Source organism: Callithrix jacchus, chromosome 14, assembly GCF_049354715.1.
Source record: "Callithrix jacchus isolate 240 chromosome 14, calJac240_pri, whole genome shotgun sequence".
NCBI classification, from domain to species: Eukaryota; Metazoa; Chordata; class Mammalia; order Primates; family Cebidae; genus Callithrix; species Callithrix jacchus.
In genome coordinates, this window is record NC_133515.1 from 5,152,511 (window position 1) to 5,180,466 (window position 27,956).

The 27,956-nt window shown below is 49.8% G+C and overlaps 1 protein-coding gene across 1 annotated transcript; it reads left to right on the plus strand.

The window, feature by feature from the left end:
* Window positions 1-462: 462 nt before the first annotated feature.
* On the plus strand, window positions 463-27,856 carry MAL (mal, T cell differentiation protein (MAL blood group)). The gene is made up of 4 exons (XM_002757363.6): window positions 463-640; window positions 22,043-22,210; window positions 23,587-23,712; window positions 27,255-27,856. The coding sequence occupies exons 1-4, from the start codon at window positions 548-550 to the stop codon at window positions 27,327-27,329; spliced, it is 462 nt and encodes a 153-aa protein (XP_002757409.1). The 5' UTR covers window positions 463-547; the 3' UTR covers window positions 27,330-27,856.
* Window positions 27,857-27,956: the final 100 nt, after the last annotated feature.

Genomic DNA, 27,956 nt, shown 5'->3' on the forward strand with positions numbered 1-27,956 from the left:
GAGGCGGTGGTCCCATTCGGCCAGGAAACCTCCTGGAGGTGTGGGTAACGGATATTAATGCATCCAGCGGAAAGATGAAGGAGACCCAACTTCAAAGTTAAAGCACTGGTGACTGGAGGGGTGCCTCGGTGGGAAGATTTGGGGTCCTGGTTACTGATAGTTATCATTCTTATGAGACGCTGCTCACCTACCAAGCTAGAAAAGCGTGAGGAGCGCTTGACCGAAGTGCTTTTGCCCTGCTTCCCGCAAGAGGTGGTACCCAGGGCTGGAACGCAAGAGTCAGGACCACCGTCCTCAGTTCTGCAGCCCGCAGCCCGCCCTCGAAGTGGTTCAGGGCGGTGCCCGCGGTGCTCGGGCCGGGTCCCCCGGGACGGAGGGGCGGGGCTGGGCGGCGGCCAGGGCTCCTCCCACTTCTGCCTCGGGCTCCCCTGCTCTTAACCCGCGCGTGGGGGCGCCCAGGCCACGAGGCTCCGCGGAGCAAGCAAGAGATCTGCGCGGAGCCTGAGCGGCGCGCGTCCAGTCCCGAGGCCGAAGCCAGCACACCGGCATGGCCCCCGCAGCGGCGTCGGGGGGTAGCACCCTGCCCAGTGGCTTTTCGGTCTTCACCACCTTCCCTGACTTGCTCTTCATCTTTGAGTTTGTGAGTGACTTGCGGTCGGGGAAAGGAGGGGACGGGCTGAGCCCTGCGTTCTCGCGGGCACCCCGCACAGCTGTCGGGCTGGATCCGAGAGCTGCGCAGGTCCTGGGAGCAGTGGAGGTCCTGGGAGCCGCGGGGCAGCAAGGGCAGGGCGGGGACTAAGCCAGTAAAGTCCCCTCCCATCTCTGGTCGTTTGCCCCCTTCTAGACCAACGGAATGAGTGGAACAGTCTACGGGACTATGGAGGAAAAACCGGGTTCGCAACCTGGGTCAGATGTTGGCAGAGGGCCAGGTGGGGACAGTTCTTGGTGCGCCGGTTCCAAAGCTGCGCGTGTGGCCCACTTGGCAAGCGCAGCGCCACCGAAGCTCAAGCCGCCCTTCGGGCGGTTGGGTAGAAGTGCCCGGCTTTTTCAAGGAAGGAGGTTTCATTTAAAAAAAAATCATCAAAAGAAATGTTAGTATTACCAACCGAGATTCGGAGACGAGAGGGAGCTGAATCCGGTTTATTTTCTTCTGGCCTTTTAAAGTTTCACGTATTTGCGACCAATTCGATCTGGAAATGAGGAAACTGAGGCCGTCGTTTGCTCGGCCGTAGTCCTTCTGCCTCTTGTGTGGGGTGGGAGTGGACGAGATGGGCGGGCGAGAGCGATCCGCGCGCCTCGGCTGACCTTGGGCAGCTCCGAGGCCTCTGCACCTGCTGTTGGTCCCGCCTTGCGCACAGGGTCTCCGCCTGAGACTGCGGAAAAGCGCTTCCTACTGAGGGCTCCTGATCAGCACTCACGGCGTCGCGAGGCTGAAGTGACCTCCCTCAGCCTCAACTTTCTGGGGGCCGCTCGCCCTCAACTGGGAGGGGTGTGCTTTGTATATTATGTGGATTTGGTACATCATCGCCTCAGCGACACGTTTTCCGGCACCCCTGCCTCAGAAGCATCGGTGTGGATAGTTGGGTAGGAAAGAAAATGTCGGAGCCTGACTTTAAAAATTGGACCCCAGGTTGTTATTGCCTGATTGGAGGGGAGGGCGTGAGTACCAAAGGGTAGGTCAGGTCAGTTCATCTAAGGAGGGCTTGGGAGCAGGGGTTAAGAGGGCCACAGCTCTGTGAGCAGGGTTGTCATTGAACTTGGGGTGAAAGTCGAGTTGAACCCAAACCTGGATGGAACTAGTGATTTGAAATCCTAGGGATTGGCAGAATCCAAGCAGTTAAATTTAGAAAAATCCCTGGATGCCAATGAACCTAGCTCCACCATTTACAGAGAGCCGACCCCCTCTGGCCTTCTTTTAGAAGTTCAGCATATAAGAAAGAGTGAGGTCGGGCGCGGTGGCTCAAGCCTGAAATCTCAGCCCTTTGGGAGGCCGAGGCGGGTGGATCACGAGGTCAAGAGATCTAGACCATCCTGGTCAACATGGTGAAACCCCGTCTCTACTAAAAATACAAAAATTAGCTGGGCATGCTGGCGCGTGCCTGTAATCCCAGCTACTCGGGAGGCTGAGGCGAGAGAATTGCCTGAACCCAGGAGGAAGAGGTTGCGGTGAGCCGAGATTGCGCCATTGCACTCCAGCCTGGGTAACAAGAGCGAAACGCCGTCTCAAAAAAAAAAAAAAAGAAAGAAAAAAAAGAAAGAGTGAGTGCCCTTGCAAGTAGAAACAGTCCAGTTAGACCTCATCTGCAGGAAAGGGGGCCAAAGGCTCCAACCCAACCCACCAATGCTACAGAGATTACAGGGCTGTGAGAAACCTTGAAGCCATCCACAACTGGCAGCTTGCTCCTCCAGCATGGCTTTTTGGCTTCAAGAGGAAAGAATTTCTTCCTCGCCCAGAAAGCTTCTCTCAGCTGTCTTAGAAAGTCACTTATCCACCTCACCCCTGTTCTCTACCTCCCTTCCTCACTTCCCAGGAGACCCTCAATGCGTAGTCATCTCCTGGTGTCTTCCTCACGCTCTAGGTTAGGGGTGGGCTCGCAGATGCCTGGGAGAGAAGAGGAGAAAGCTGACTCCAAGCCTCTCAGTTCTCCTCTGCATGGACTGTAAATATGAAGCTGTATATATTTGATGTGTGGAAGGAGTAGAGAATTAGAGGATCTAAGAAGGCACTGACCACCCCAGGAGAGTATTTTTTTTAATTATGGAATATTACAACTCAACAACTAAAAGACAACCAAGTTAGAAAATGGACAACGAACTTGAACAGAGGTTTCCACAAAGAAGATATCCAAATGGCCAATATGCACATAAAAAGATGCTTAACATCATTAGGCTTTAGGAAAACAAAACTAAAATCACAATGAGACTGAGCGAGGTGGCTACACCTATAATCCCAGCACTTTGGGAGCCCGAGGTGGGTGGATCACCTGAGGTCAGGAGTTTGAGACCAGCTTGACCAACATGGTGAAACCCTGTCTCTACTTAAAATTAAAAAAAAAAAAAAATTAGCCAGGCTTGGTGGCTCATGCCTATAGACCCAGCTACTCAGCAGGCTGAGGCACAGGCATTGCTTGAACCTGGGAGGCAAAGGTTGCAGTGAGCTGAGATCACGCCACTGCACTCCAGCCTAGGCAATGGAGTAAGAACTCAGTCTCAAAAAAGTAAATAAGTAAATAAATTTTAAAAATCACAATGAGATATCACTTCACACCCATTAGGATAGCTACTATCCAAAAAATGGAAAACATCAAGTATCGGCCAGGATGTGGAGAAACTGGAACCCTTGTGTGCTGCTGGTGGGAATGTAAAATGGTTCAGCCACTGTGGAAAACAGTTTGATGGTCCCTCAAAAAATTACCCTCTGACCCAGAAATTCCACTCCTGGGGATATAACTAAAGGATTCAAATTTAGTACCGGCACATGCATGTTCATAGGAGCACTCTTCACAATAACCCACAGCCCAGCGTCCGTCCATCAGCAATGAACTGAATGACAAAGTGCGACATATCCAAATGATGGATACTATCTGGCCATAGAAAGGAACGAAGTACTGAAATGTCCTATAAAGTTAATAAGCCTTGAAAACTCTGTGCTAATCAAAAGACACCAGGCACAAAAAGTCATATAGTGTATTATTCCATTTATATTAAATATCTGGAATAGATAAATCCATAGAGACGGAACACAAACCCTGGTGATTTGCCAGGGACTGAGGGGAGCAATTGCTTAATTGCTACGGGGTTTCCTTTTGGCGGTAATGAAAATGTTTGGAATTAAATCGAGTTGGTGGGTGCATGGCATCATGACTGTACAATGCCGCTATACTGTCAACTTAAAATGGTTGGTTTGATGATATGTGAATTTTACCTCAACTTTAAAAAATGAAAACAATTAGAAATATTTCAAATGCCACAGAAGAGTATATATAATTTTTTTTTTTTGTTATGTATTGTTTTCTTTTTCTTTTTCTTTTTTTGTTTAATTGCATTTTAGGTTTTGGGGTACATGTGCAGATCATGCAAGATAGTTGCATAGGTACACACATGGCAGGGCAGTGTGTTTTGCTGCCGTCTTCCCCTTCACCCACATTTGGCATTTCTCCCCAGGCTATCCCTCCCCCCTCCCCCCCGCGCTGTCCCTCCCCTATTCCCTATATATAATATTTTAACAGACACCCACATAATTATTGCCCAACTTTGTCAAATCTTAATATTTTGCTTTATTTGCTTTTATGTATTAAGAGAATGAAGCTTTCAGATGGCATCTAAGCCCCCTAGACACCCTTCTCTTACCTTATTCTCTCTCTCCCTCTGTACTCAGGGCACCTGTAGGCTGAATGTGGTGATCACTGCCGAGCACAGTTTGGACTTTTACTGCACACATATGAACTACACATGGCATTGCTTTACATGTTTTTATACTTTATGAAAATGTCAGCGTACAGTACATATTCTTCTGCAACATGCTTTCCGGGCAACATTATGTTTTGAGATTCATACATATTGACTTTGTTTATCCAGTCTTCTGTTAATAGACATTTTGGATAGTTCTGATTTGCTGCCTTTAGCTACTGCAGACAGCATTGCCAAGAACATTCTCATATTTGCCTCTGTAGTTACGTGTTGGAAATTTCTCCCAGAAACACACGGAGGATTTGACTTGCTGGATGACAGGGGATATCCACATCCTCATTTTCCCATATGTTACCACATCGCCGTCCAAAAGAGTAGTTCCAATTTACATACCCCAGGGGCAGATTTACTGGGAAGCTGATGATGTTAAGTTCAAGACTTCCACTTACTCAAGCCCCTTCCAAGACTCTGACTAATTTTGATTCTTTATAAAGATGGTTCCCCCAGTTGTTTAAGCTTCAGGCTAAACCTGGACCTTCCCTGGTCCCACCAGCAGAGCATGAAAGTCACCATTGTTCCTCATCACTTGGTAGCGTCAGACTTTATAATTTTCTGCTAGTCCGATGGGTATGAAATGCTTGATTATTTTTTTATATCTGTAGTCTACTGAGTCGCCGATGACTCATAGTTCAGATTCCCATGCCTGACCTCCCAGCAGCCTGGGAGGAACAGATATCCAAGGCGATCAGGGTGGAGCGCCACTTCCATGTTGAGGGGACTGCCCACTGGAGTAGGCGAGGGTGGCAGCTCAGGGTGGGGCATAGCGACCTCTCCTTAGCCCAGCACCCCTATCTCAGAGCTCCTGACCTCTGAAAGCTGCAGTGTCTTCACAGGAAGAGGAAGGCAGGCCCAACTAGGTAGTGAGACTGCCATTCCAAACACTCTCAAAACCACAGAGGCTGTGCCCTTATTGCATATGGTGGGGTCATCTGTGCAGCCCCATATAGGCCAGGGGTGAAATGGCCAATGCTTTCCCCTCCTCCAACAAAACCCAGGGCTTTGCTTCTGGTCTGCTGCCCTGCAAAAGTTCCACCCAGTGAGGAACTTTTCCTTTTGGAGCCATTCTGTCTCCTCCTCTTTCTCCATTCTAAGCCAGGGGCTTCATGACACTGGGCCACCATTCAGGGAACAAAAGGTTCGCAGGGAAGGATTTCTGTCTCAACTGTGGCCCCTAGAGGCAATGTCTTTCACAGAGTGCCAGGAGAGACCCCCAACTCTTTCAGGACTTTTGAAGGAAGGGCCTGAAGAGGGCCGTGAGATCATCTACTCAGCCCCCTCCTCCCCAGGCGGGGTTGTGAGTGACAGCTCGAGGAATCCCACCCAGCCTTCCAGGGGCACACCCTCCTCCTCTGTGCCTCAGAAATGTGAAGAGGAGTGTGCTCACACCATGTGTTGGATTTGGGGTGGGGGGGCCACCTGGAATCAGTTTGTAGTTTTAAAGCAGTAAACTGGACAGAGTAATGACTAAAATGACACCTTTTCTGTGACCGAAACTGACTGGGCTTTTATTATTTAAGAATGACCAGAGAAGTCTGAGGACCTACCCTTGATTTCTACCTGGCTGGGGAAGAGCCAGCCTGACAGAGCCGGGACCAGGCCATGGGCTGGCAAGGCAGTTTCGCATTGAGTGGTCTGGCTGCATTGAGAAGGCAGCATAGAAACTCCCAGGAGACCAGAGTTGTAGAATCACAGAAACGTCACTTTCAGAGCTGGCAGGAAAGTGAGGCTCAGACAGGGAGCAACTTGCCCAGCTCATCGGATCCAGGGTCCAGCAAGCCCTTCTGGCAGCGAGCAGGTCACATCCAGGCTTCTATTTTCACTTAAACAGCCACGCGGGACTTTTGCTTGCACCAGAAGGGACCCAGGGATCCTGAGTTAGCAGCCCTGCCCACCTGGCAGCCCTGGGAAAGTCTTGGATCCTTTCTCACCCCCAGCAGAATGAATGGCCAGCTCAGGGCCACTGGGAAGCTGGAACTTCCTGGGTCTCCTTGTCAAAAACACACCCTGCAGGTTCTGAGTCACGAGGTCCAGGGCAGGTCCAAGAACCCGCACTGGGTAAGCACGGCACACCGCCACTGACTCGCTGAGACTTGGAGTGGGAATCTGGAGGCCAGGCCACCCTCTTGTTATTTGTTACAGGGGGACAGAATAGTGGGAACAGTTCTCAGAGAGAGGCTGGGGCAAGCAGCCAGGTGCTCCAAGGTTCTCACAGGTCAGGCCAGGGACTCCTCTGTTCCTAGAGAAAGTTCCCTGCTGCTCTAGCTAGGCGCCTCTCCTACAGGCAGGGAGTGGGGCAGGCCCTGCTGACCCAGCACAGGATGGTGGCTGAGTTGGCCTTCCCTGACTGTGTCCACTGGCTGCTGGCCCTGTCCCCTCTCTGTAGCTATTTAGAGGGGGCTACAGCCTGATCCGCCATATCTTCTCCTCTCTCCCTCTCTAAAGGGAGGAGAAGTGTTCTAGACAGAGGTCTTACAGGGGTTTGGTAGAGAAGTGACTTTTCCAGTTTTTCAAGACCAGAGGCCGGCTTTGGTGAGAACTCAGTGACTTTGAGCTGCTCCCTGGAAACTGCTAAGTGTGATGATGGGGCTCAGCTTCACAGGATTGTCAGGCATGTGTCATCACACCTGAGCTATATTTTAAAAGATTGCCTTTTAGCTTTACATAAGTCACTCCCCCACCTCACGGGGATGGGGCAATGCCAGGACTGGTGCACACACACCCTTTCTGTCCAAGTGCTTTCAGGAGTGAGTAGGAGGCCCCACAATGCGGCTGCCAACAGGACTCATGCTCAGGTTGGCCAGGGCCAAGGGCTGACTATTTGCACATACACCCGCCATGCCAGTGGGCAAGGGGCAGAGCATATTGTGCTGCCAGCACAGGCCAGCTTTCCAAACCCTTGGCAGTAGGCTGACTTTGTCCTGGGCCCAGGATATTCCCCAGAGAAGGGGCTGGGAGTGGGGACTGGACCACCTGGGACCTGCCTTGACATAGGACAGAGCCAGCCAGACTTGAACTAGAAGGGGTCGGGGGCCAACTTAAGCCACTCTGGGGCTTCTTCCTGAGGCCTCCAGTCTCAGTCCCTGGACACCGTGCTTTGGACCAGCAGGCCCCAGAGGCAGTGCTGAGAGGATGCCCTGGCAGGTGTTCCCTCCTGGTGCTGATGGGTGTGAAGACAGTGGGAGTCAATACCCTGTGTACTTGAAGCAGGAACACCCTGGGGTGTGTGGTCAGCTCCTTCTCACAACTTTCAGATTGTTCCCAGGGACGTGGAGAATGGAGTAGGTCCCTGGTGGTCTCTTATCAATTTGGAAGGCTCCAAATTGCCTTCAACACCCTGGTGGAAAGGTTTGGTTCCCGGTGAGCTCCTAGCTGGACACGAGCATTGTAACCATTTCCCTTCCTGGGGTCATGAATGTGCCACACTCTGATTATCTGCAGCACTTTGTCCCAGGCTCTCTGACACTCTTGGCTCATTCACAGCTAATGTGTTGGGTGTATCATTTTACTGTACCGAGGCCCTGGGTCCTGAAAAACATATGTAGGAAATCAAAGGAAAGCCTGTCATGAGCCACAGCACCTCCACATACACTGGCAGTGGGAAGAGAAGGTGCAGGGCCCCACAGCCAGTCTCACTGCCTGCAGTTCCTGGCCAGAGCCTCCAGTCCCTGTAGGGGTGCAGTGGGCCAGGAGGGAAGGGGCTGGAAGGGCAGGGGGAGGAGACGGAAAGTGAAAGTCCCAGAACTAGCTTGCGGGAGGCCCACGGGGGACCCGGGAGGTGGGCACTCCAGGAATGGGGCCATAAGGAAAGACAGAAGGTGACATCCCCTGACCTATCGGTGGAGTGGGGAGGAGTGAGGTCTGCATGGCAGCCCTTCCCTCTTCTTCCGACTGAATTCCAGGCTGACATCTGTCAAAGAGGGAGTGGCATTCTTCAGCGTTTCATCTCGTGTTTTATATGTCTTAAACACAAACCTTGCTATTGTTTTCCTCTTAAAGAACAGAGGTTATTGAGACTCTTTGTTTCAGTGGTAGGCCAGGGAGGGAAAAGCCATCTGGGAGTGGCCTGAAAACTAATGGGTTATTCTCCTTCCTCCATGTGAACACACCTGTAATCCCAGCACTCTGGGAGGTCAAGGTGAGAGGATCACTTGAGGTCAGGAGTTTGAGATCAGCCTGGACAACATAGCAAGACCCCATTTCTACAAAAAATGTAAAAAATTAGCCAACTATGATGGTGTGCACCCATAGTCCCAGCTACTCAGGATGCTGGGGTGGGAGGATCGCTTGAGCCTGGAGGTCAAGGCTGAAGTGAACTGTGATTGCATCACTGCCCTCCAGTATGGCTGACAGACTGAGAACCTGTCACCAAAACAAAAAGTCTCATAGCCATTTCCAAAGCTGATCCTAGACACAGGAGGTAACTGCCATACCCATGGGGGCCTGGACCTGGACCTCAGCCAGCTAGCCAGAGCAGCTGTGGGAATGTGGCAGGTAACTGTGCCTCAGTTTCTGCATCAGTAAAATGGGGATGCAGCAGCATCTGCCTCATGGAGCTACTCCCCCACAGCTATCAAGTGCTGTTATTATTAGTTGACTAATAATTTAAACACCTGCTCTGAGATAAACTGGCCAACCTGTGTCCACAGTGGAGTCCGCAAGGCCTGCCCCCATCACCTTTGCTGTAGGTGCCACATGAAGATTGGGATTGGGCTAGGCTGTGGAGGGCACACTTGACTTGTCCCTGGGGTCACCAAGTCCTGCACAGACACCACCTTCCTGGGGCCTTCCCAGTGGCTCTCCTCTCACCAAGAAGGAACAATGGAGGGCAGAGGTCGGTGTGTCCTCAGCTAGGAGCTTGACGGGGCAGCCAAGGAGGAGAGAACAGGATGGCAGCTCTAGCCTGCCTTCTGCCAGGGAGCAAGCTGCTTTCTAAGCCTCTCTGCACCACAATGACAGCATGGTGCCAGGACAGGCGAGGAAAGCTTTGTGGATTCTAACTGACATACATTGCTATATCTGCCCACAGGCATAGGAACAAATGCCAGTAGACTCAGATTAAAGCTTTCAAAAGTGATTTGTCATTAGTGTCAATGTGTCTGCTGTCTGCAAGGGCATCAGTTCAGGGAGGGGCAGCCTCTGGCACAAACATGTACCCTCATCTCCCCCAGCCTCCATCCTGGCCCCCAGCTGCTTGGCAGGTGGGCACAATCGGATTGAAGGCCCTGTCAGGAAAGGAACCACCCAGATTGTGGGTCTCAGGTCTCTTTCTAAAACCAGCCACAGACCTCCCACATCTCCGTTTGTGGCTGGGTTGGGGGGCGGCAGTGGGAATGCTTCTTTGTTGGAGGGGGCCCCTTAAGCCTGGGCTTACCCATCACCTCCACCGGGAAGCCCACCGTCCTAGCACCCTTTCCTGGCACCCAGAACACCTCCTGCAGACCTTGCTTATTGTCTGTCTCATGCCTACACCCTGAGTCTGCTCACATACCTGGCACAGACTTAGAATTCTGAAACATTTGTTCCCAGCAAGCGTCAGTAGGGAAGGGGCTCGGATCTCCTCTCCCACCTACCTAATATTGATTAATCATGAGTCCTTGGCCTCAAGGGCAGACAGAGGGTGAAACTGACAAAGGCTGCCAGTCCCCAAGAGACTCTGGGAGTTCCAGCTCCCTTGAACCCTCCCAGACCCTGGGCAGGCAGCCTCCTCTTGCCTCTTGCAGGTATACGCCTGTATTGTTGATTTGCTCACATTACTAACCCACCTGGTGACTCCCATAAATACCTTTTGTTTTTCTTGCATTTAAGCCACTCCTGTCTGGTCTAGCGTTTCCATGGATTTTGCCTTTTACTGGTGGCTTACCTGGTATTTTCATGGAACCTCTTGGTTTCTGTTTACCCTACTGGGTAAAGCCAGTGGGTGTAGTTGTGGTAGGCAGAATTTTCCATCCAAACGAAGACATGCCTATCAGAAAGTCCCTAGATTTGTGGGTCTGAGGGGAGTTTTCCTTCATTCAGGAACTAGTGACCGTCCTCTAGCTTGTAAGGGAGGTGGGTTTAAGGCAGCAGTCACTTTGTCCTGCTGGCAGCATGTGCTATAAGGAGAGAAGGCTTTCCTGGGGTTTAAGGTGGGTGGGATTGCAAGCCTGAACAAGGGGCTCTTCCCAGTCCAACTTGCCTTGTTAATATAAACTGCGGCCCTGAACTCAGCTCTTAGAATTTTTAATCTCAAATCTCTATCTCCCTCTTCACAAACACATCCAAACTCTTTGAGTCCTGGTCTTGTCTTCAGATTAGATAAAGGAACACTGTCTAAGGCTAGCTGTCAGGGGATGATGGTGTGAGGGGTCCCTCTGAGAGAAAGAAGCCTGCTGACGAAGAGGCCAGGAGGGTAGAGTGACTGGTGTAGGTAAACCAAGTCAAATCCCAGCCCCACTCCCACACCCAGGGTTCTCTTTGGGGGCAGCCCCAGGGGTCAGACTCCTGATAATCTGACTTTTCAGTTGATGTGGGAAGAGGATCACCATCCAGAGAATCTCTGACCCCTACCCCTAACCTCTCCCCATGGACTCAGATGGGGATCTTGTGCCAACTAACAGGTTCTGTCCCTGCCCAGTGTGACATTTGTAGCTGGTGACCCTTGCTCAAACACTGACACTTTCACCAGGGCCTGAATCCACCCTTGTGGACCCAGAGCTGCTCCAGTGGGAACTGTGGCATGAGAAAGGAGAGGAAGGGAGAGGTGGGCTCCATTCATTAAAGTATGCTTTTGAATGAGATCCATTACCTCAGTGTTGATCATGGCCACACTCAGCACCTGTTAAATGCATGCATGAATGAATGAATGAACCACCAAGTGAGTGAGTGAGTGACAGACTGACTGACCAACTGAGTGATTAAGTGACTGACTGAGTGAGTGACTGAGTGAAGGAGGAAGTGACTGAGTGAGTGAGTGATGGAGTGACTGACTGACTGAGTGACTGAGTGTGTGAGTGAGTGACTGACTGAGTGATTCAGTGAGTTACTGAGTGAGTGAGTGAGTGACTAAGTGACCGAGTGAGTGACTAAGTGACTGAGTGAGTGACTGAATGAGTGTGTGAGTGAGTGACTGAGTGACTGAGTGTGTGAGTGAGTGACTGCATAAGAAACTGAGTGTGTGAGTGACTGAGTGAGTTACTGAGTGAGTGACTGAGTGAGTGAGTGAGTGACTGCATAAGAAACTGAGTGTGTGAGTGACTGAGTGAGTTACTGAGTGAGTGACTGAGTGAGTGAGTGAGTGAGTGACTGCATAAGAAACTGAGTGTGTGAGTGACTGAGTGAGTTACTGAGTGAGTGACTGAGTGACTAAGTGACTGAGTGAGTGACTGAGTGAGTTACTGAGTGAGTGAGTGAGTGACTGCATAAGAAACTGAGTGTGTGAGTGACTGAGTGAGTTACTGAGTGAGTGACTGAGTGACTAAGTGACTGAGTGAGTGACTGAGTGAGTGACTGAGTGTGTGAGTGAGTGACTGTGTGAGTGAGTGACTGCATAAGAAACTGAGTGTGTGAGTGACTGAGTGAGTTACTGAGTGAGTGACTGAGTGACTAAGTGACTGAGTGAGTGACTGAGTGAGTGACTGAGTGAGTGACTGAGTGTGTGAGTGAGTGACTGCATAAGAAACTGAGTGTGTGAGTGACTGAGTGAGTTACTGAGTGAGTGACTGAGTGACTAAGTGACTGAGTGAGTGACTGAGTGAGTGACTGAGTGAGTGACTGAGTGTGTGAGTGAGTGACTGTGTGAGTGAGTGACTGCATAAGAAACTGAGTGTGTGAGTGACTGAGTGAGTTACTGAGTGAGTGACTGAGTGACTAAGTGACTAAGTGACTGAGTGAGTGACTGAGTGAGTGACTGAGTGTGTGAGTGAGTGACTGTGTGAGTGAGTGACTGCAGAAGAAACTGAGTGTGTGAGTGACTGAGTGAGTTACTGAGTGAGTGACTGAGTGACTAAGTGACTGAGTGATTAAGTGACTGAGTGAGTGAGTGACTGAGTGACTAAGTGACTGAGTGAGTGACTGAGTGAGTGACTGAGTGAGTGACTGAGTGTGTGAGTGAGTGACTGTGTGAGTGAGTGACTGCATAAGAAACTGAGTGTGTGAGTGACTGAGTGAGTTACTGAGTGAGTGACTGAGTGACTAAGTGACTGAGTGAGTGACTGAGTGAGTTACTGAGTGAGTGAGTGAGTGACTGCATAAGAAACTGAGTGTGTGAGTGACTGAGTGAGTTACTGAGTGAGTGACTGAGTGACTAAGTGACTGAGTGAGTGACTGAGTGAGTGACTGAGTGAGTGACTGAGTGTGTGAGTGAGTGACTGTGTGAGTGAGTGACTGCATAAGAAACTGAGTGTGTGAGTGACTGAGTGAGTTACTGAGTGAGTGACTGAGTGACTAAGTGACTGAGTGAGTGACTGAGTGAGTGACTGAGTGAGTGACTGAGTGTGTGAGTGAGTGACTGCATAAGAAACTGAGTGTGTGAGTGACTGAGTGAGTTACTGAGTGAGTGACTGAGTGACTAAGTGACTGAGTGAGTGACTGAGTGAGTGACTGAGTGAGTGACTGAGTGTGTGAGTGAGTGACTGTGTGAGTGAGTGACTGCATAAGAAACTGAGTGTGTGAGTGACTGAGTGAGTTACTGAGTGAGTGACTGAGTGACTAAGTGACTAAGTGACTGAGTGAGTGACTGAGTGAGTGACTGAGTGTGTGAGTGAGTGACTGCAGAAGAAACTGAGTGTGTGAGTGACTGAGTGAGTTACTGAGTGAGTGACTGAGTGACTAAGTGACTGAGTGATTAAGTGACTGAGTGAGTGAGTGACTGAGTGACTAAGTGACTGAGTGAGTGACTGAGTGAGTGACTGAGTGAGTGACTGAGTGTGTGAGTGAGTGACTGTGTGAGTGAGTGACTGCATAAGAAACTGAGTGTGTGAGTGACTGAGTGAGTTACTGAGTGAGTGACTGAGTGACTAAGTGACTGAGTGAGTGACTGAGTGAGTGACCGAGTGAGTGACTGAGTGTGTGAGTGAGTGACTGTGTGAGTGAGTGACTGCATAAGAAACTGAGTGTGTGAGTGACTGAGTGAGTTACTGAGTGAGTGACTGAGTGACTAAGTGACTGAGTGACTAAGTGACTGAGTGAGTGACCGAGTGAGTGACTGAGTGTGTGAGTGAGTGACTGTGTGAGTGACTGCATAAGAAACTGAGTGTGTGAGTGACTGACTGAGTAACTGAGTGACTGAGTGACTAAGTGACTGAGTGAGTGAGTGACTGAGTGACTAAGTGACTGAGTGAGTGAGTGGCTGAGTGAGTGACTGAATGAGTGTGTGAGTGAGTGACTGAATGAGTGAGTGTGTGAGTGAGTGACTGAGTGACTGAGTGTGTGACTGAATGAGTGTGTGAGTGAGTGACTGACTGAGTGACTGAGTGACTGAGTGACTAAGTGACTGAGTGACTGAGTGACTGAGTGACTAAGTGACTGAGCGAGTGAGTGACTGAGTGACTGAGTGAGTGACTGAATGAGTGTGTGAGTGAGTGACTGAGTGACTGAGTGAGTGAGTGACTGCATAAGAAACTGAGTGTGGAACAACCAGTATAACCCTTTCTAAAAATACACCAAAAAGTAAAGAGCATTAACATAAAGAAGAATTTTTATCAACGAAAGGACAAAATAGCCAGTTAATATCAAATGGCAGCAACCCTAAATTTAAATCGATGAAATCTCCCAATCAAAAGATACAGACAAAATCTAACGGTATATCCAAAGATATACATAGACTCAAAATAAAGGGTTGGAAAAAAAAAAACGTACCAACCAAATGGAGAGCAAAAATAAATAAATAAAAAGCAGGAGTTGCAATTTTCACATTTGACAAAATAGATTTCAAAGCTACAAGGATACAAGGGTAAAAGGATTAATGTAATAATAAGAGATCTTAACACCCAGATACATAAGACCCATAATGAGATTTAGATTCAACGAGACAGAAAATTGATAACGATATCCGGGACTGGAACTAAGATCCAGAACAAATAAACTCAATAGAGCTCTCCATTTTAAACACACAAAATATACATTGTCCACAAAATCTAACGATATATCTAAAGATATACGAAGACTCAAAACAAGGGGATGGAAAAAAACTCACCAACCAAATGGAGAGCAAAAATAAATAAATAAAAAGCAGGAGTTTCAATTCTCACACTTAATAAAATAGATTTCAAAGCCACAAGGATGCAAGGGTAAAAGGATTAATGTAACAATAAGAGATCTTAACACCCAGATATTAACATAAGTCTTATGTATCTTATGTATCTTATGTATCTTATGTATCTTAACATAAGACACATAATGAGATTTAGATTCAACGAGACAACAAATTGATAACGATATCCAGGACTTGAACTCAGAGCCAGAACAAATAAACACAATAGAGCTCTCCATTTTAAACACATAAAATATGCATTAACCACTTTAAACACTCAAAATATTGATTGGCCATTATTGAAACCCATTTTAGGAATGAAGTAATATTCCTTTTTCCCTCTTTTTCTTTTTTCCCCCTTCTTCTTCTCTTTTTCCCTCTAAAAAAAAAAAAGAAGAAAAAAGAAACTGAGTGTGTGAGTGAGTGACTGAGTGAGTTACTGAGTGAGTGACTGAGTGACTGAATGAGTTACCGAGTGAGTGACTGAGTGACTGAGTGAGTTACTGAGTGAGTGACTGAGTGAGTGAGTGAGTGACTGACTGACTGACTGAGTGAGAGAGTGAGTGAGTGAGTGAGTGAGTGACTGACTGACTGACTGACTGAGTGAGAGAGTGAGTGAGTGAGTGACTGACTGACTGAGTGAGTGACTGACTGACTGAGTGACTTAGTGAGTGAAGAAAGCTCCCCTGACTTGCTAGTACTGAGTTCCTTGGTACTAGGAGGTACGTAGGGCTAATACAAGTAGAGAAGCCAGTGCGTATTTGCTTCCTTGCCTCTCAGAACTGGAATGGAGTCCTCCATCCTCCCTCTCAGATGCATTTTCTGAGCAGAAGAGCTGCGGGACTTTGAGGAAGCCTTCAGCATTTAGGGGTCTTGGGTCTCCCCCCAACCTCCTGCTCTGTGTATATTCATTCTCCCACCACCTGGTGCTTGGCACCCTCTTGACTTCACCCTAGCATCCAGGCCTGTTGTGCCATTTACCTGCTCTACAGTAGCTCATCCTTAACCCCACTCTACCAACCTACACACACTCACATGCACACACAGGCATGCACATGCACACACATACACAAGCATACACAGGCATATGCACATATACATATACACATGCATATGCATGCACCATACACATGTACATACACATGCACGGACATCACACATACATACACACATGCATACAGATCTGCACACAAACACATATACATATACACAAAGAAGCTCACATATACACATGCACACAAGTGCATACATATACATATATGCACATATACACAAGCATGCATCTGCACACAAACATATACATACACACAGAGAAGCTCACACATACACATGCACACACACGTGCATACACACACATACATATAGGCACATATATGCACATATACACAAGCATGCATGTGCGCACACACACATATGCATACATACACACAGGAAAATGCTTTCTACTCTCTATCTCACTCCAAGAATGATTTGTTTTAAATCAACCCTTAGAGCTGGGCAAAGACTGTGAGCCTCTCCTGAAGCAGTTACTTTTCTGGTCAGATCACCTACACAAAATGTCCTCCTGGCATTGAAATAATCCTTGGCTGCTAAAACGGTGCAGTAAGTAGATTGCCAGCAACATGAGTGGGGGTTGCTCCTCCTGGTGGCCTTAGGAGGGCACAGAAGGGCGGGGAGCTCCCTGGGGTCCTCCCAGCAGACGGGATGAGTCTCCATGTGTCCCTCATCTGGCGAGGACATCTATTCTTTTCCTTCCTGGGGAGATGATATTTGCCACTTGATCTAAGTGACAGGGGAGCTCAGCAGTGATGCACAGCCTCTGTTCTGTGGCCAGTTTCCTTTAGTTCTCAAGAATTCAAGGCAAAAATTGTTGTTCACATATGCCTTTGAGAACGTTGATGCTGGGCTCTGGGGACCGTGCCATCAATGTAGATGGAAAGCCTTGCCTAGGAGGACCTCTTAGGTTCACATCTTGATGTGTCCTTGGAAGAATTTCTGCTTCTGGAGGCCCTGACAGAGTGAAATGAAACCCCAGAAAAATATCCAGAGAATTTGAGCAAGCCCTCCGCATTGCCCTTGTTACCCAGCCCTGCAGCAGAAGAAACACTGGGGACTGTGGATGAAGAGTTCTTTCAGACACAGGCAGTGGAAACTCCAGACGAATCTCAAGAATGTGCCCGAGAATGCCTCTTCCCGTTCTTGATGACCAGGCTCGTTGTTGGAAGGAAAGCTGGCTCATATCTTAGTGCCCTTTGGGCTTCCTTGCTCGGGGCAGGCACATTGTTCTCAATTTTTGGTTTCTGGAGACCATAGATTTTTCTCCTTTTGACGCTTTTGAGGTTATTTTAAAATTCTGGCTCTTCTTGGACAAGTTTTGGAGGAGATGATCGTGCATATTGAGATCATCATATTGAGACCACTGGGATTTTTCATAGTTACAGAAGAGGCTGCCTCATCTAACGACATTTGTGACAGCAAGCACTTAGTGGCAGCCGGGTACCGGCCCCTGCAGGTATAACCTGAGTCACAACTACTATTATCACTACTTTCCAGATGAGGGGATGGAGAGACTCAATAACTTGCCCAGGGACAGCAGGTCACCCAGCTAGTGACAGAGCTCACTTCAAACTCATCAACCCTGGCTCCAAAGTATACACCATTAACTACCCCTTAACAACCTGGCTACTTCCCATGGATTAATTTGGAAAGAAATCATGAGACGCTTCTCCGAGTTCACACAAGAGCTTCCAGGAAAACAATTCCTGATAGAATTTTTTTCACAAACATAATTTCACCACGTAGACCACAGGTGTGAACTGTTTGGAAACTTTTTGTCCAGTTTTATACATTATCCCCTGTTCTTAGAGAAGCTCAACTCTGCTCAGCACCCCCAACTGGACTGAATTAAAGATGGGTGGTTTCCAGCTCTGTCATATCAGAGTTGGGAGGGGCCTCCAATTACTCATGCACCCCCTCGGCCCCCATCCTCAGACAGTGAGGCTGCATCTCGGAGTTCAGAGGACATCCAGGGACAAGCCGGTCTCACGTTCCAGGCAAGATGAAGATCCAAGCTCGAAGAGAGGAGAGGTGGAGAGAGGAGAGGAAACACTAGGGTGACATTTTGCACTGAGAGGCCAGGCAGGACCGGGAGGGGAGCAGTCAGCTGGAATCACTGGGGGACAGGCAGGGCCCTGAGACAGGAGCTACAGAGCATTGCCCACGGCCTTATGTTACGGTAGCACATCACGAGGCCTTGGCCAAGAGTCTGAGGCATCTGTCCCATCACTCTGCTTCTTTCCCGCAGAATCAGACTCTGGGCATGAGTCCTAGGCTTTGGTGTTTTTTTCTAAAGGTGTCCCAGGTGACTTAATGTATAGTCAGGGCTGAGGACGATAGAGTGTTTGCCAAGGCCCCATCCTCATCTTCTTACTTAAGGCCCTGGGACCCAGAGAGCGCTTAACCCTTGACCCTCTCCAGCCATGCAACTGGAGATCTCTGTCTGAGATTGCCCAGCCAACTGTACCATCTCTATTTTGATGGACAATGACAGGGTGCAGCTGCAGGCTCAGGCAAAGTCTGACCTGTTGACAGAAACCAAGGGGATACAGAGCCGTGCCTGCAGAGTGTCAACAATGTTTTCAAAATAATTGCCTCTGTGCATGGCCACCTGGAAGCTGGGAGCCACCAGAGTTTCCTTGATGAAGGAAAATGTTTGAGCCCTCACCTACTCCCTTGCTCTTAACAAATATTTGGCCAGTGGGGTGGGTCCTGAGGCCAGGCTGGAGTGGATTGCTCCATGCCCAGGAGTGCCTTATCTCCTTGGTGAGGGTGCCCTGCTTATTCTGTTTGCTCTGTACATTTAGTAGGTGGAGCAGGATGGAAACCAGCTTTGACTCATGGTTCACACCAAATCTCAGCTTTACATACAACAGGGCTGGAGGCTCACCCTCCCTCAAGCCTCATCTTCTGCCACTCTTTGACCTGTGCCCAGCTGCCCAGCCTTCAGCCTCCAAAGCCCTCACAACTGCTTCAGCATCCTCTGAGCTTGAAATATTCCCTTTCCACTCTGAATGTACCATGCAAAGGAAAAAAGTCAGCCTAATTTTTTAAAAGACCTACTTGCAAGGTGAAGGGCCTGGAGTTTGGATGGGGTTTTGAGATCTGTCAGGGGACAGAGGCTGGGGCTGAGCCCATGGTAGGCTTTGTTCTATGGGCAACTGTGGACAGGGTTCCCATTATAGACTGCAGGAATCTGCATGCCAGTGTGGGGAGCATGGAATTTCCCAGGGAGCTGGAAAATAGTCTTCATCGGGTTGGTAAAAGCACTCACTGGAACAGTCAGGGCAGAGTCTAGCCTGACCTCGAGGCTCTCCACACAGCTGCTGGAAGCTCAGAGCCCACACTGTGGCTGCAGTCAGCAAGGTGCACACAGAGGCTGTGGCCAGCCCTCCACGCACTGACTTCCCCTCACTTTTCCTGCCCTTGATTCCTCACATATCACATCTCAAGCCACATGGGAAGAATGGAGTGGAGAGAGATGACTCTGCAGATAGGAGCTGGGGGCCACCTTCTCAGATTTGCCATTTCCAAGTGCCACCTGTGCATTAATTCACCTCATATGTATTTTACAGTTAATTTTCCCCCAAATGATGACATTGCAATCATAAGCATAGAAACAATGTCATTATCCAGTTCGCCTTTGCCTATCTGCACTATAAGAGAACTCCAGACACCCAGCTCCACCCTGAGCCCTTCTTGCCTTCATCAGAAAAAGCAAAGAGAGTAAAGGAGTAAAGGAGCAGGGAATCGTTGCCTCACTGTGAAATTCAGTGTTCCTCAATAGCATGCCCATTGGTCACCCATAACCACCTCGGCCCATGGGGTCCCACTGGGATTCCATAACAGAGTCTCCTCCCTACCATGTGCAACCCAAGCTGCTCCTTTGGGGTTTGGTTCATAAGTGGCTCTAGTTTAGCCACACCCAGGTACCAGGAGGCTGAAGGCCCATTAGCTGACTTGGACACTGATGGGTGGCTGAATGGGTCTTCTCCGGGCCCCCTCCAGGGAGGCAGCTGTGAGCAATGCAGACCTCAAGCCCACTATCACCTGGTCAGGGGAAGCACCACGTTGTCCCTAATCCAATACCCCTGTGTTTGTGCTGAGTGCTACAGAGAAGACATGCAGGACTCCCCGAGAGCGTGTGAACAAGGAGGCAACTTAGTTTGGTCCTCCTCGGAGGGTCACGTGGCCACCAGGCAAAGGGTGCTTAGGGGAGGGATTCCCAGGCCAGGACCACTCTCTGCCCTGTGGATGTGTCCAGTGGATCCTCCCATTTCTCCATGCCACCCTCACATGCCTCCTGAATTCCATCAGTGCCCGCTATGGAAAAGGCCGCATTTGATCTTAAACTCAACGGTGAATGAAAGCCACACACATATCTTATTCATGGCGGTTTGGGGATTTTTATTTAATTGATTTTGCTCCCATTTTTATAAGGTGCACAATGCATCCCACCGGCCCTGCCATGTGCCTTCAGGCAACTAAGATCCATCAGCAGAGGACGCCTTCTCATCAGAGACACCCACATCTGATTCCTCGGGAACAACTTGGTTTTAATAAATCCAGAGTCTTCATTGCACTGATTTTTCTACCCAAGTGCAATTTTCTCCTGATGCTTCTCAGACAAGCAGCTAAAAGAACACCTGTGAAGACAGTAGTATCTCTCACCCAGCAGGTGGATAGCAGGTCCAGGGAGGTGGGGGGTCAAGGTGCTGTGTGAATTCACACTGCAGAGGACATAGGCCTCAGAGGGCAATCCCATCCTCAGTCCCCCAGATGTCTCTGTAGTACCTTGGAGACTTTTGGCTGCAAAGGAATCTCCATATAGGTCTAGAGTCTCTGAGCTCAGTCCCCATCTGAGTGGGGAACCTGTGGATGAGGCTGAGCTGATTCTCACTGGGGGGAGCAGAGAGAGATGAAGAGAAGGGAAAGAGAAGGGCAGAAAGTCCCCGCCGGGGTTTGTATGTGCCCATCCGTGGTGAGGAGTGGGGCTAAGCCACTGAGGGCACTACTGGCTCCTGTGTCTGCTCTTCTTTGAGTAAATGGGGCTCACTGACCCTGGGGACATCAACTGGGATATATTGTGGATAACCACGAGGCTGTGCTTCCCTCACTCCCATCCTCAGCAGCCCAAGGAGACCAGGCTGACTTGAGTTACTTTATTCCAACTCCACATCTGTGGTCAGAACACTTCCTAGACTTGGGGATGTAAGGGCTTGAATCCAGAAGAAGAAACAGTAAGTAAGAGAAAGAAAGAGAGAGGGGGAGAGAGCGAAGAAGGAGGAGGAGGAGGAGAAGGAGGAAAAAGGGAAGGGAGGTGGAGCAGGAGTGGGGGAAAGGGTGGGGGAAGGGAAACTGAGGGAAGAGAGATAGAAAGGAGGTTGGGGGGGCTACTGACAATGTGGCTAATTTGTCTTGCCAAATAAAGACGGAAAGGATCTGCTGGTCGCTACAGTTGCATAAAAGAAAGGACATTTTAATATCAAAGCAAGTAGAAAGCCTAGAATCTCAGAATAAATAGTAGCCTTCTCATGACGATACTGAATGACATAAATCCTTTCTCAGAATGATGAGTTACTTAACTTCCACCTACCTCGGTTTCCTTATCTGGCGAACAGGTCAGCATTACTCATAGGGTTGCTGTGAGAATCACTGCGTTATTACTTGTAAAGTGCTTAGGATACTGCCTGGCATGTAGGTCTGATATAAGTGTTTGTTAAATAAAAAATTTAAACTGTATTTAAAAAGTTAATCAGGCCAGGTGCAGTGGCTCACAGCACCTGTGATCCCAGCACTCTGGGAGGCTGAGGCAGGTGGATCACCTGAGGTCAGAAGTTCAAAACCAGCCTGGCCAACATGGTGAAACCCCATCTCTACTAAAAATAGAAAAATCAGTCAGGTGTGATGGCGCATGCCTGTAGTCCTAGCTACTCAGGGAGCTGATGCATGAGAATCGCTTGAACACAGGAGGCGGAGGTTTCAGTGAGCCAAGATTATGGCACTGTACTCACGCCTGGGCGACAGAGCAAGACTCTGTCTCAAGAAAACATTTTTTTAAAAAAGTTAATCAAAGAAAATGTGCAGGGGATTGGGAATGAGATCCAGCCCAGGGCCTTTGGGGGGACTAAAGCTGCATTTTTAATGAGGAGGAGAATGCCTGCCCTGTTCTCTTTCCCTCTTTCTGTGTTTCTGCACCCCAGTCACCCCATGTGACTGCTGGTCAGGGGCTGTTCCCGGGCTGGGGCTCTCCTCTGGGCTGACACTCACTCTGCTCCTCCCCTGCAGGTCTTCGGGGGCCTGGTGTGGATCCTGGTGGCCTCCTCCCTAGTGCCCTGGCCCCTGGTCCAGGGCTGGGTGATGTTCGTGTCGGTGTTCTGCTTTGTGGCCACCACCACCTTGATCGTCCTGTACATAATTGGAGCCCACGGTGGGGAGACTTCCTGGGTCACCTTGGTGAGTCCAGCCCAGGGCAGCTGTGGGAGCGGGTAGTACTGGCCCCTGGCCCAGTAGGCCTGGCTTTTCCAGTGCCAGGTGAGACTTCCCCATAGATGTCACTCCACCATGTTCCAAGGCTGAGCCTGCCCAGGGATCCCAGAAGCAGAATCAGGAGAGTCAGGGACAGAGGCAAGGTCCGTGCTGCCAACCCTCACTGGACCTGTTCTGTGTTCTCCTGCATAACTGCCTTTCCACAGATAACCAGCTGCCCAGCCACCACACCACCTGCACCCACCAGGTGCCTGCCACTTCTCCCATCATCCAGGAGGGCTGTTTTCGTCTCAGGGGAGCAGGGCCCCGGAGGCCGACACAGGCTGGAAACTGGCCCTGGCTCTTGGGGTCAGGCCATGCTTACTGTCTGGGTCCTCAGCCACTGACTTCCAAGCAGGGCTCTCAGAGAACACTGGGAAACAGAAATGGTTTGCAGTGGTTATTCTATATAAATTCTGCTTTGAGGCCTATGAAAAGTTAACTTTTACATGTGGGTTACTGCCCTTCCCTACTGTAGAGGTGGTGGAGGCCATTTGGCCAAGCCTCTTTCCAAATCATAACTACACAAAACCTTGCTTTAGTATCTTTTCACTTTTATTTATTTCTTTATTTTGAGTTGGGGGTCTTGTTCTGTCGCCCAGGCTGGAGTGCAGTGGCGAAATCTCTTCTCACTACAGCCTCAACCTCCCAGGCTCAAGTGATCCTCCTGCCACAGCCTCCTGAGTAGCTGGGACTGCAGCCATGTACCACTGTGTCCAACTAAGATTTACTGTTTTGTGTAGAAATGGGGATCTCAGAATGTTTTCCAGACTGGTCTCAAATCCTGGCCTCAAGAGATCCTCCTGCCTTGACCTCTCAAAGCTCTAGGATTACAGTCACACACCCAGCCCTTTAATGCTTTTAAATATACCAGGAGCCAAAAATAAGCAATGAAACAAAACAAAACAAAAAAACACAATAGAAAGTGTGGACCGCCCTCGCCCTGCACTGGCCAGTGAGGCCACACCCAAGCTGGACTGTGGTCATGCACAACACTTCTCAGATCAAGGACCAGCTTCTCCCTGGGGCACCCCAAGTTGCTGGCCCCTCCTCCACCTCTCCCTTGACCCTTCCTCAGGGGAGACCAGTGTCCCATCCGCAGGGAAGTGCTTGCTCTGACCCCAAGCAGTGAAGTGAGACTCAGCACTGCAAGGCAGGCATGGGACCTCCATGAGGTGGCCGGGAGGGGTGGAATTCAAAGAAAGTGGGGGAAGAGGCTAGGGCAGGGGTGGAGGGGACCTCAGCTCTGCATCTGGGCCCCATCTCTCTCTCCCCATCCCTCTGACACCCCATCTGCCCCTCAGGACGCAGCCTACCACTGCACTGCTGCCCTCTTTTATCTCAGCGCCTCAGTCCTGGAGGCCCTGGCCACCATCAGGATCCAAGATGGCTTCACCTTCAGACACTACCACGAAAACATCGCTGCCGTGGTGAGTCCAGGCATCTGGGGCTGTGTTCACGTGGGCAGCTCCACAGCTGGCAGGGGGTGTGCAGAGGCTGCCGAGGCCCTCCATCTGTTTTCAGCTCACTAATTTTTCCGTGAGGTCAAACCTTCCCCTCATCCTTGAAGCAGGAAAGCCTTTGAGAAGGGGAGTGTCGTGCACAAGACTCCACTTATTCTTCCAGTCAGGGCTGCATGTCCCAGGCCTGGGTGGGCTTTGCAGAAGGCAGACGTGTGAAGGGATAACGGCCACCCAGCGCCCTGTCCGAGTGCTTCATGAACAATCTGATAGCATCCACAGGAACCCTACAATCCAGGGTCATGACGCCAATCTCACAGAGGGAGAGCTGGGGCCAGAGAGTGTGGGTGACTGGCCCAAGATCACCAGTCATTGTGGGGCCCAGCATTGAGGCTGGGGGCCCAGTCCCCACACTCTCAATACCAGTTTAGGGCTGTGAGTCTGGCCACATGGGTCTCCTGACTCTCCCTGAGTGGTTGTCCATTGAAGCATCCAGCCAGGGGTGGGAACGCTGAAGTCAAGTGGATTTTCTTTTTAATGGACTGGATCAGAATGACAGGGTAACAGAATGTATTGTTTCATCAAGCGCTTTTCAGAGCTGTGCATGTGTTCCCTTGCACCAGTCTATAATATAAAACATGCTTCTAACCACGGGTTATTGTTAAAAAGTAAGAAGTTTCCAAAATAGCATCCTTCAGATCTCTAGAACTTGACCTATGAATTATGCAAATCCCAAGGTAGAATGTGGTGATAGATCCTGAGATAACAGCTCCAGTGGCCAAAGCTGTGCCGTCCCCTCTTTTTGAAAAGTGTAGGACGGAGGCTGAGAGAAGACCCACAGATGGGCAGAGTTGGGCCTTGGGAATGAGGTTGGTGAGGTAACTCTTCAGGGGAGGGTCCCTCAAAGCCTCACCTGGTGGTCCCTCTGCACAGTCCCCTGGCCTGGGGAAGCCACACACTGCCCTCAAGTTCCCAGCCTACAACTGCTCCCTTAAAGAGGGCCCCCTCAGGATCCTGGCATCTCCCCAGGGGCCTCACAGTGTGGAAACATTTCCCGTGTTGGCCCATCTCCCAACATGGCTGGTTTCCAAGCAGCAACACAGCCAGGTGTCATCTTGATGGATCAACCTTCCCCAGGAGGCTGGTGACCCACCCTCCATCATTCTTCACACAGTTCTGTCTCATCTCCCTCTCCCAAGACTGCCTCATACCTCCCCCATCCCAACCAAGCCTTCTAACAAATATCAGCAAAGTGTCTGACAACAATTTCCATAAAATTGTTATGGACAAGGGTTGTGAAATGTAGATGGGATGTGGGTAGTGGGTCAGCACTTGATGGAAAAAACCCAGACAGGGGAATGAATGCCCCTTCCCACTGGACAGGTCACTAGTTGAGAACCACTAGGCTCTACTGCCTTCTGATTTTTCTCTTACCTTTGATCAAAATGCAGCGCACAGCCAGAGAGGTGTGCAGTTACCAGCGCACAGCTTGATGAACTTTCATAAAGTGAATTCCCCTATGTAGTTGGCATCTGGACTAAGAAATAGAGCCCGATAAACCACTCCCAGAAATGCCCTCAAATCCTATCCCCATCATTGTGCACTCCCACCGCCACCCAATTCTGATTTCTAGCACCCGTTCAGTTTTGCCTGCCTTTGAACTTCATATAGTGTAATTACACAGTGGGTACTCATGTGCAGCTTATTTCTCTCACCCTTGTGTTTGTGAGATTCATCCATGTGGCTGGCTGTACATGTGGCTTGTTTGTTCTCATTACTATATTGTACTCCCTTGTAGGAATAGACCAACAGCTATTTATCCATCCCACAACTGACCATCTCCCCATTTTTTTAATTGAGTTGGATAGACACAAATAAGCTCATGCAGACAGGACCATTAGAATCAAGAACCAGAGTGTTCTCAGCTGGCAGATGCGCCCGAACAAAACCACCAAGGGGGAATCCGCATGGTGCTGGATGTAAAGTCACGCCTTTCTACCCACAGTCTCAACTGCATCTGTTCGTGGGGGAGAAAGAAGTTCATTACTCAGGATTCAACCCCAGACCCCCCAGCCCGAGCCACAGCATGCCCAGTCCAGGGGATACTCGGGTACAGAGAGGCGCCTCACACCCTCTCTCACACAACCTGGTTTTGGAGGCAGCCAGCCTGCCTCACATCCACTCTGTGGCTACTAATTAGGGTCTGTCCCAAACTGAGCTCCTCCCTCTCTCCTTTGTGGGTGGCAGAGCTGCTTTCCTAAAGGGACCCTGGGGACCGGTGGAAGCTGACTGAGGTGAGATGGAGATTTCTGGAGAAATCTGGAGGCTTCTCGATTATAACTATGGTGGGCACTTATGGCTGCAGTTTAGGGAGAGGGCTTTCTGAAGCCAAAGCATGTCCATTCATGCCAGCTCTATGTTTTCCCAGTGGGCCATTTCTTGGTCCTACTTGGAAAATGAGTTTCCACTGCTCTTCCTGCTGGGGACTTCCAAGGTGCTTCTGCCAAAGGCTCCCATTGGTCTGGAATGCCCACATTTTTGGAGGGCTGCCTCTGGTGTGTGACTGCTCCTCCCTGGATACATTCTCGTAAATGTGTTATTCAATAATTTGGCTTACTCACCACCTCCAGGCCATGAGAGAAAGCGCTTGCCCAGGCGTGGGGGCAGGAGGGCAGGCACCCTGAGGGCTGGGGTTGATGGGCATTTTCAGGAGTCACAGAAGCATAGCCACCCTAAATGGATGTTGTGCCTGAACTGGAAACTCTGACCTCCACTCAAGGTCACAAAACCAGGTGTAGAGATTGGATTTGGCAGCAGGCAAATGTTTAGGGAGTATGGTGATGGGAGCAGACGGTGCCCAGGAGGACACAGCAAGTCCCCAGAGAGCAGGGCCATCCCTCCCAGGCCACAGTGTCTGACTGCATGGTCCCAACAGTAAGCCCCCTTCTTTTGACAAAAGCTCAAAATCCCTGTCCCTCACTTCCTATGAAGCCTGGCTCCCTTGGCCACACCTGTGATATTAAGAACCCTAGAACACAATCCTGAGAGGTCAAGGATGTCCAAGCAGCATGGAGACTTTCACCAGGGCCAGCAAACTCAGCTCTTTACAATCTCTCAACCAAGCTACCAGGACCACAGCTGGTGGGTGCTGATCTCACTGGTGTGGGGAGGGAAGCTGTCCCTGCCTGAGATGCTTTCACTGGAGGGGCCTTTGAGGACTCCATCTTAAGTCAGCTGAGACCTCAAGCTGAAGATGGTGGGTGATAGTGGAGACTCTTACCTTGCACACCAGGTCCAGGAGCCCATAGGTCACATCAGCTCCGTACTGAGAGGATTTGGTGCACACTTGGGCTCAGCAGGGAGGGCGTCCTCCACGTGAGGGATGAGAAGCAATGGCAGCTCATGCTCTCTGGGTCTGGTAACCCTGTGCCATGTGGGGCTGGATGCAGTGCAAACACTGTGCCTTGTCCTCCCTGAGCAAGCCCATTAACGGCCATTTCTCTTGGTTCCAGGTGTTCTCCTACGTAGCCACACTGCTCTACGTGGTCCATGCAGTGTTCTCTTTAATCAGGTGGAAGTCTTCATAAAGCCGCAGCAGAACTTAAGCTGAAAACCCAGATGGTGTTAACTGGTCGCCCCACCTTCCAGCATAACTTTTTAGAAAACAGAAATGCCCTCGACGGTGAAAAAAAGAAAACAACTCCCCCCGCCAAAAAAAAACCCTGCCCTGTTGCTTGTGGGTGCTATGTTGACTCTCCAGTGTGCCTTCGAGTCCGGGTTGGGAGCTTGCTGTGTCTAACTTCCGACTGCTTCACTGTCTGCTAGGTCACCTCCTGTTTGTGAAAGGGGACCTTCTTGTTCGGGGGTGGGAAGTGGGGACCATGACCTAAGAAGGAAACAAAGATCCCCTGCTGACCCCTGGACCAGCTTTTGAGAAGGGCCATCTGGAATTTTCCACAGGCTCTCCTGAGCACCCCGTCTTGTGGCATGTTTTAAGTCTTCATGGATGTCTGCGTGTCATGGGGACTAAAACTCACTCAACAGATCTTTCCAAATATCCATGGTGGAAGATGATAACCCTTTGAAATACTTTATAAAGTGTCTTTATGTTCAATACATTTGTTGGGTGTTTTTTGGGTTTGGATTGAATTCCCAGGCATCAGGAATGCCATCATTTCAGCTTTCTTTCTGAGGAATCCTTTGACTTAACCTGA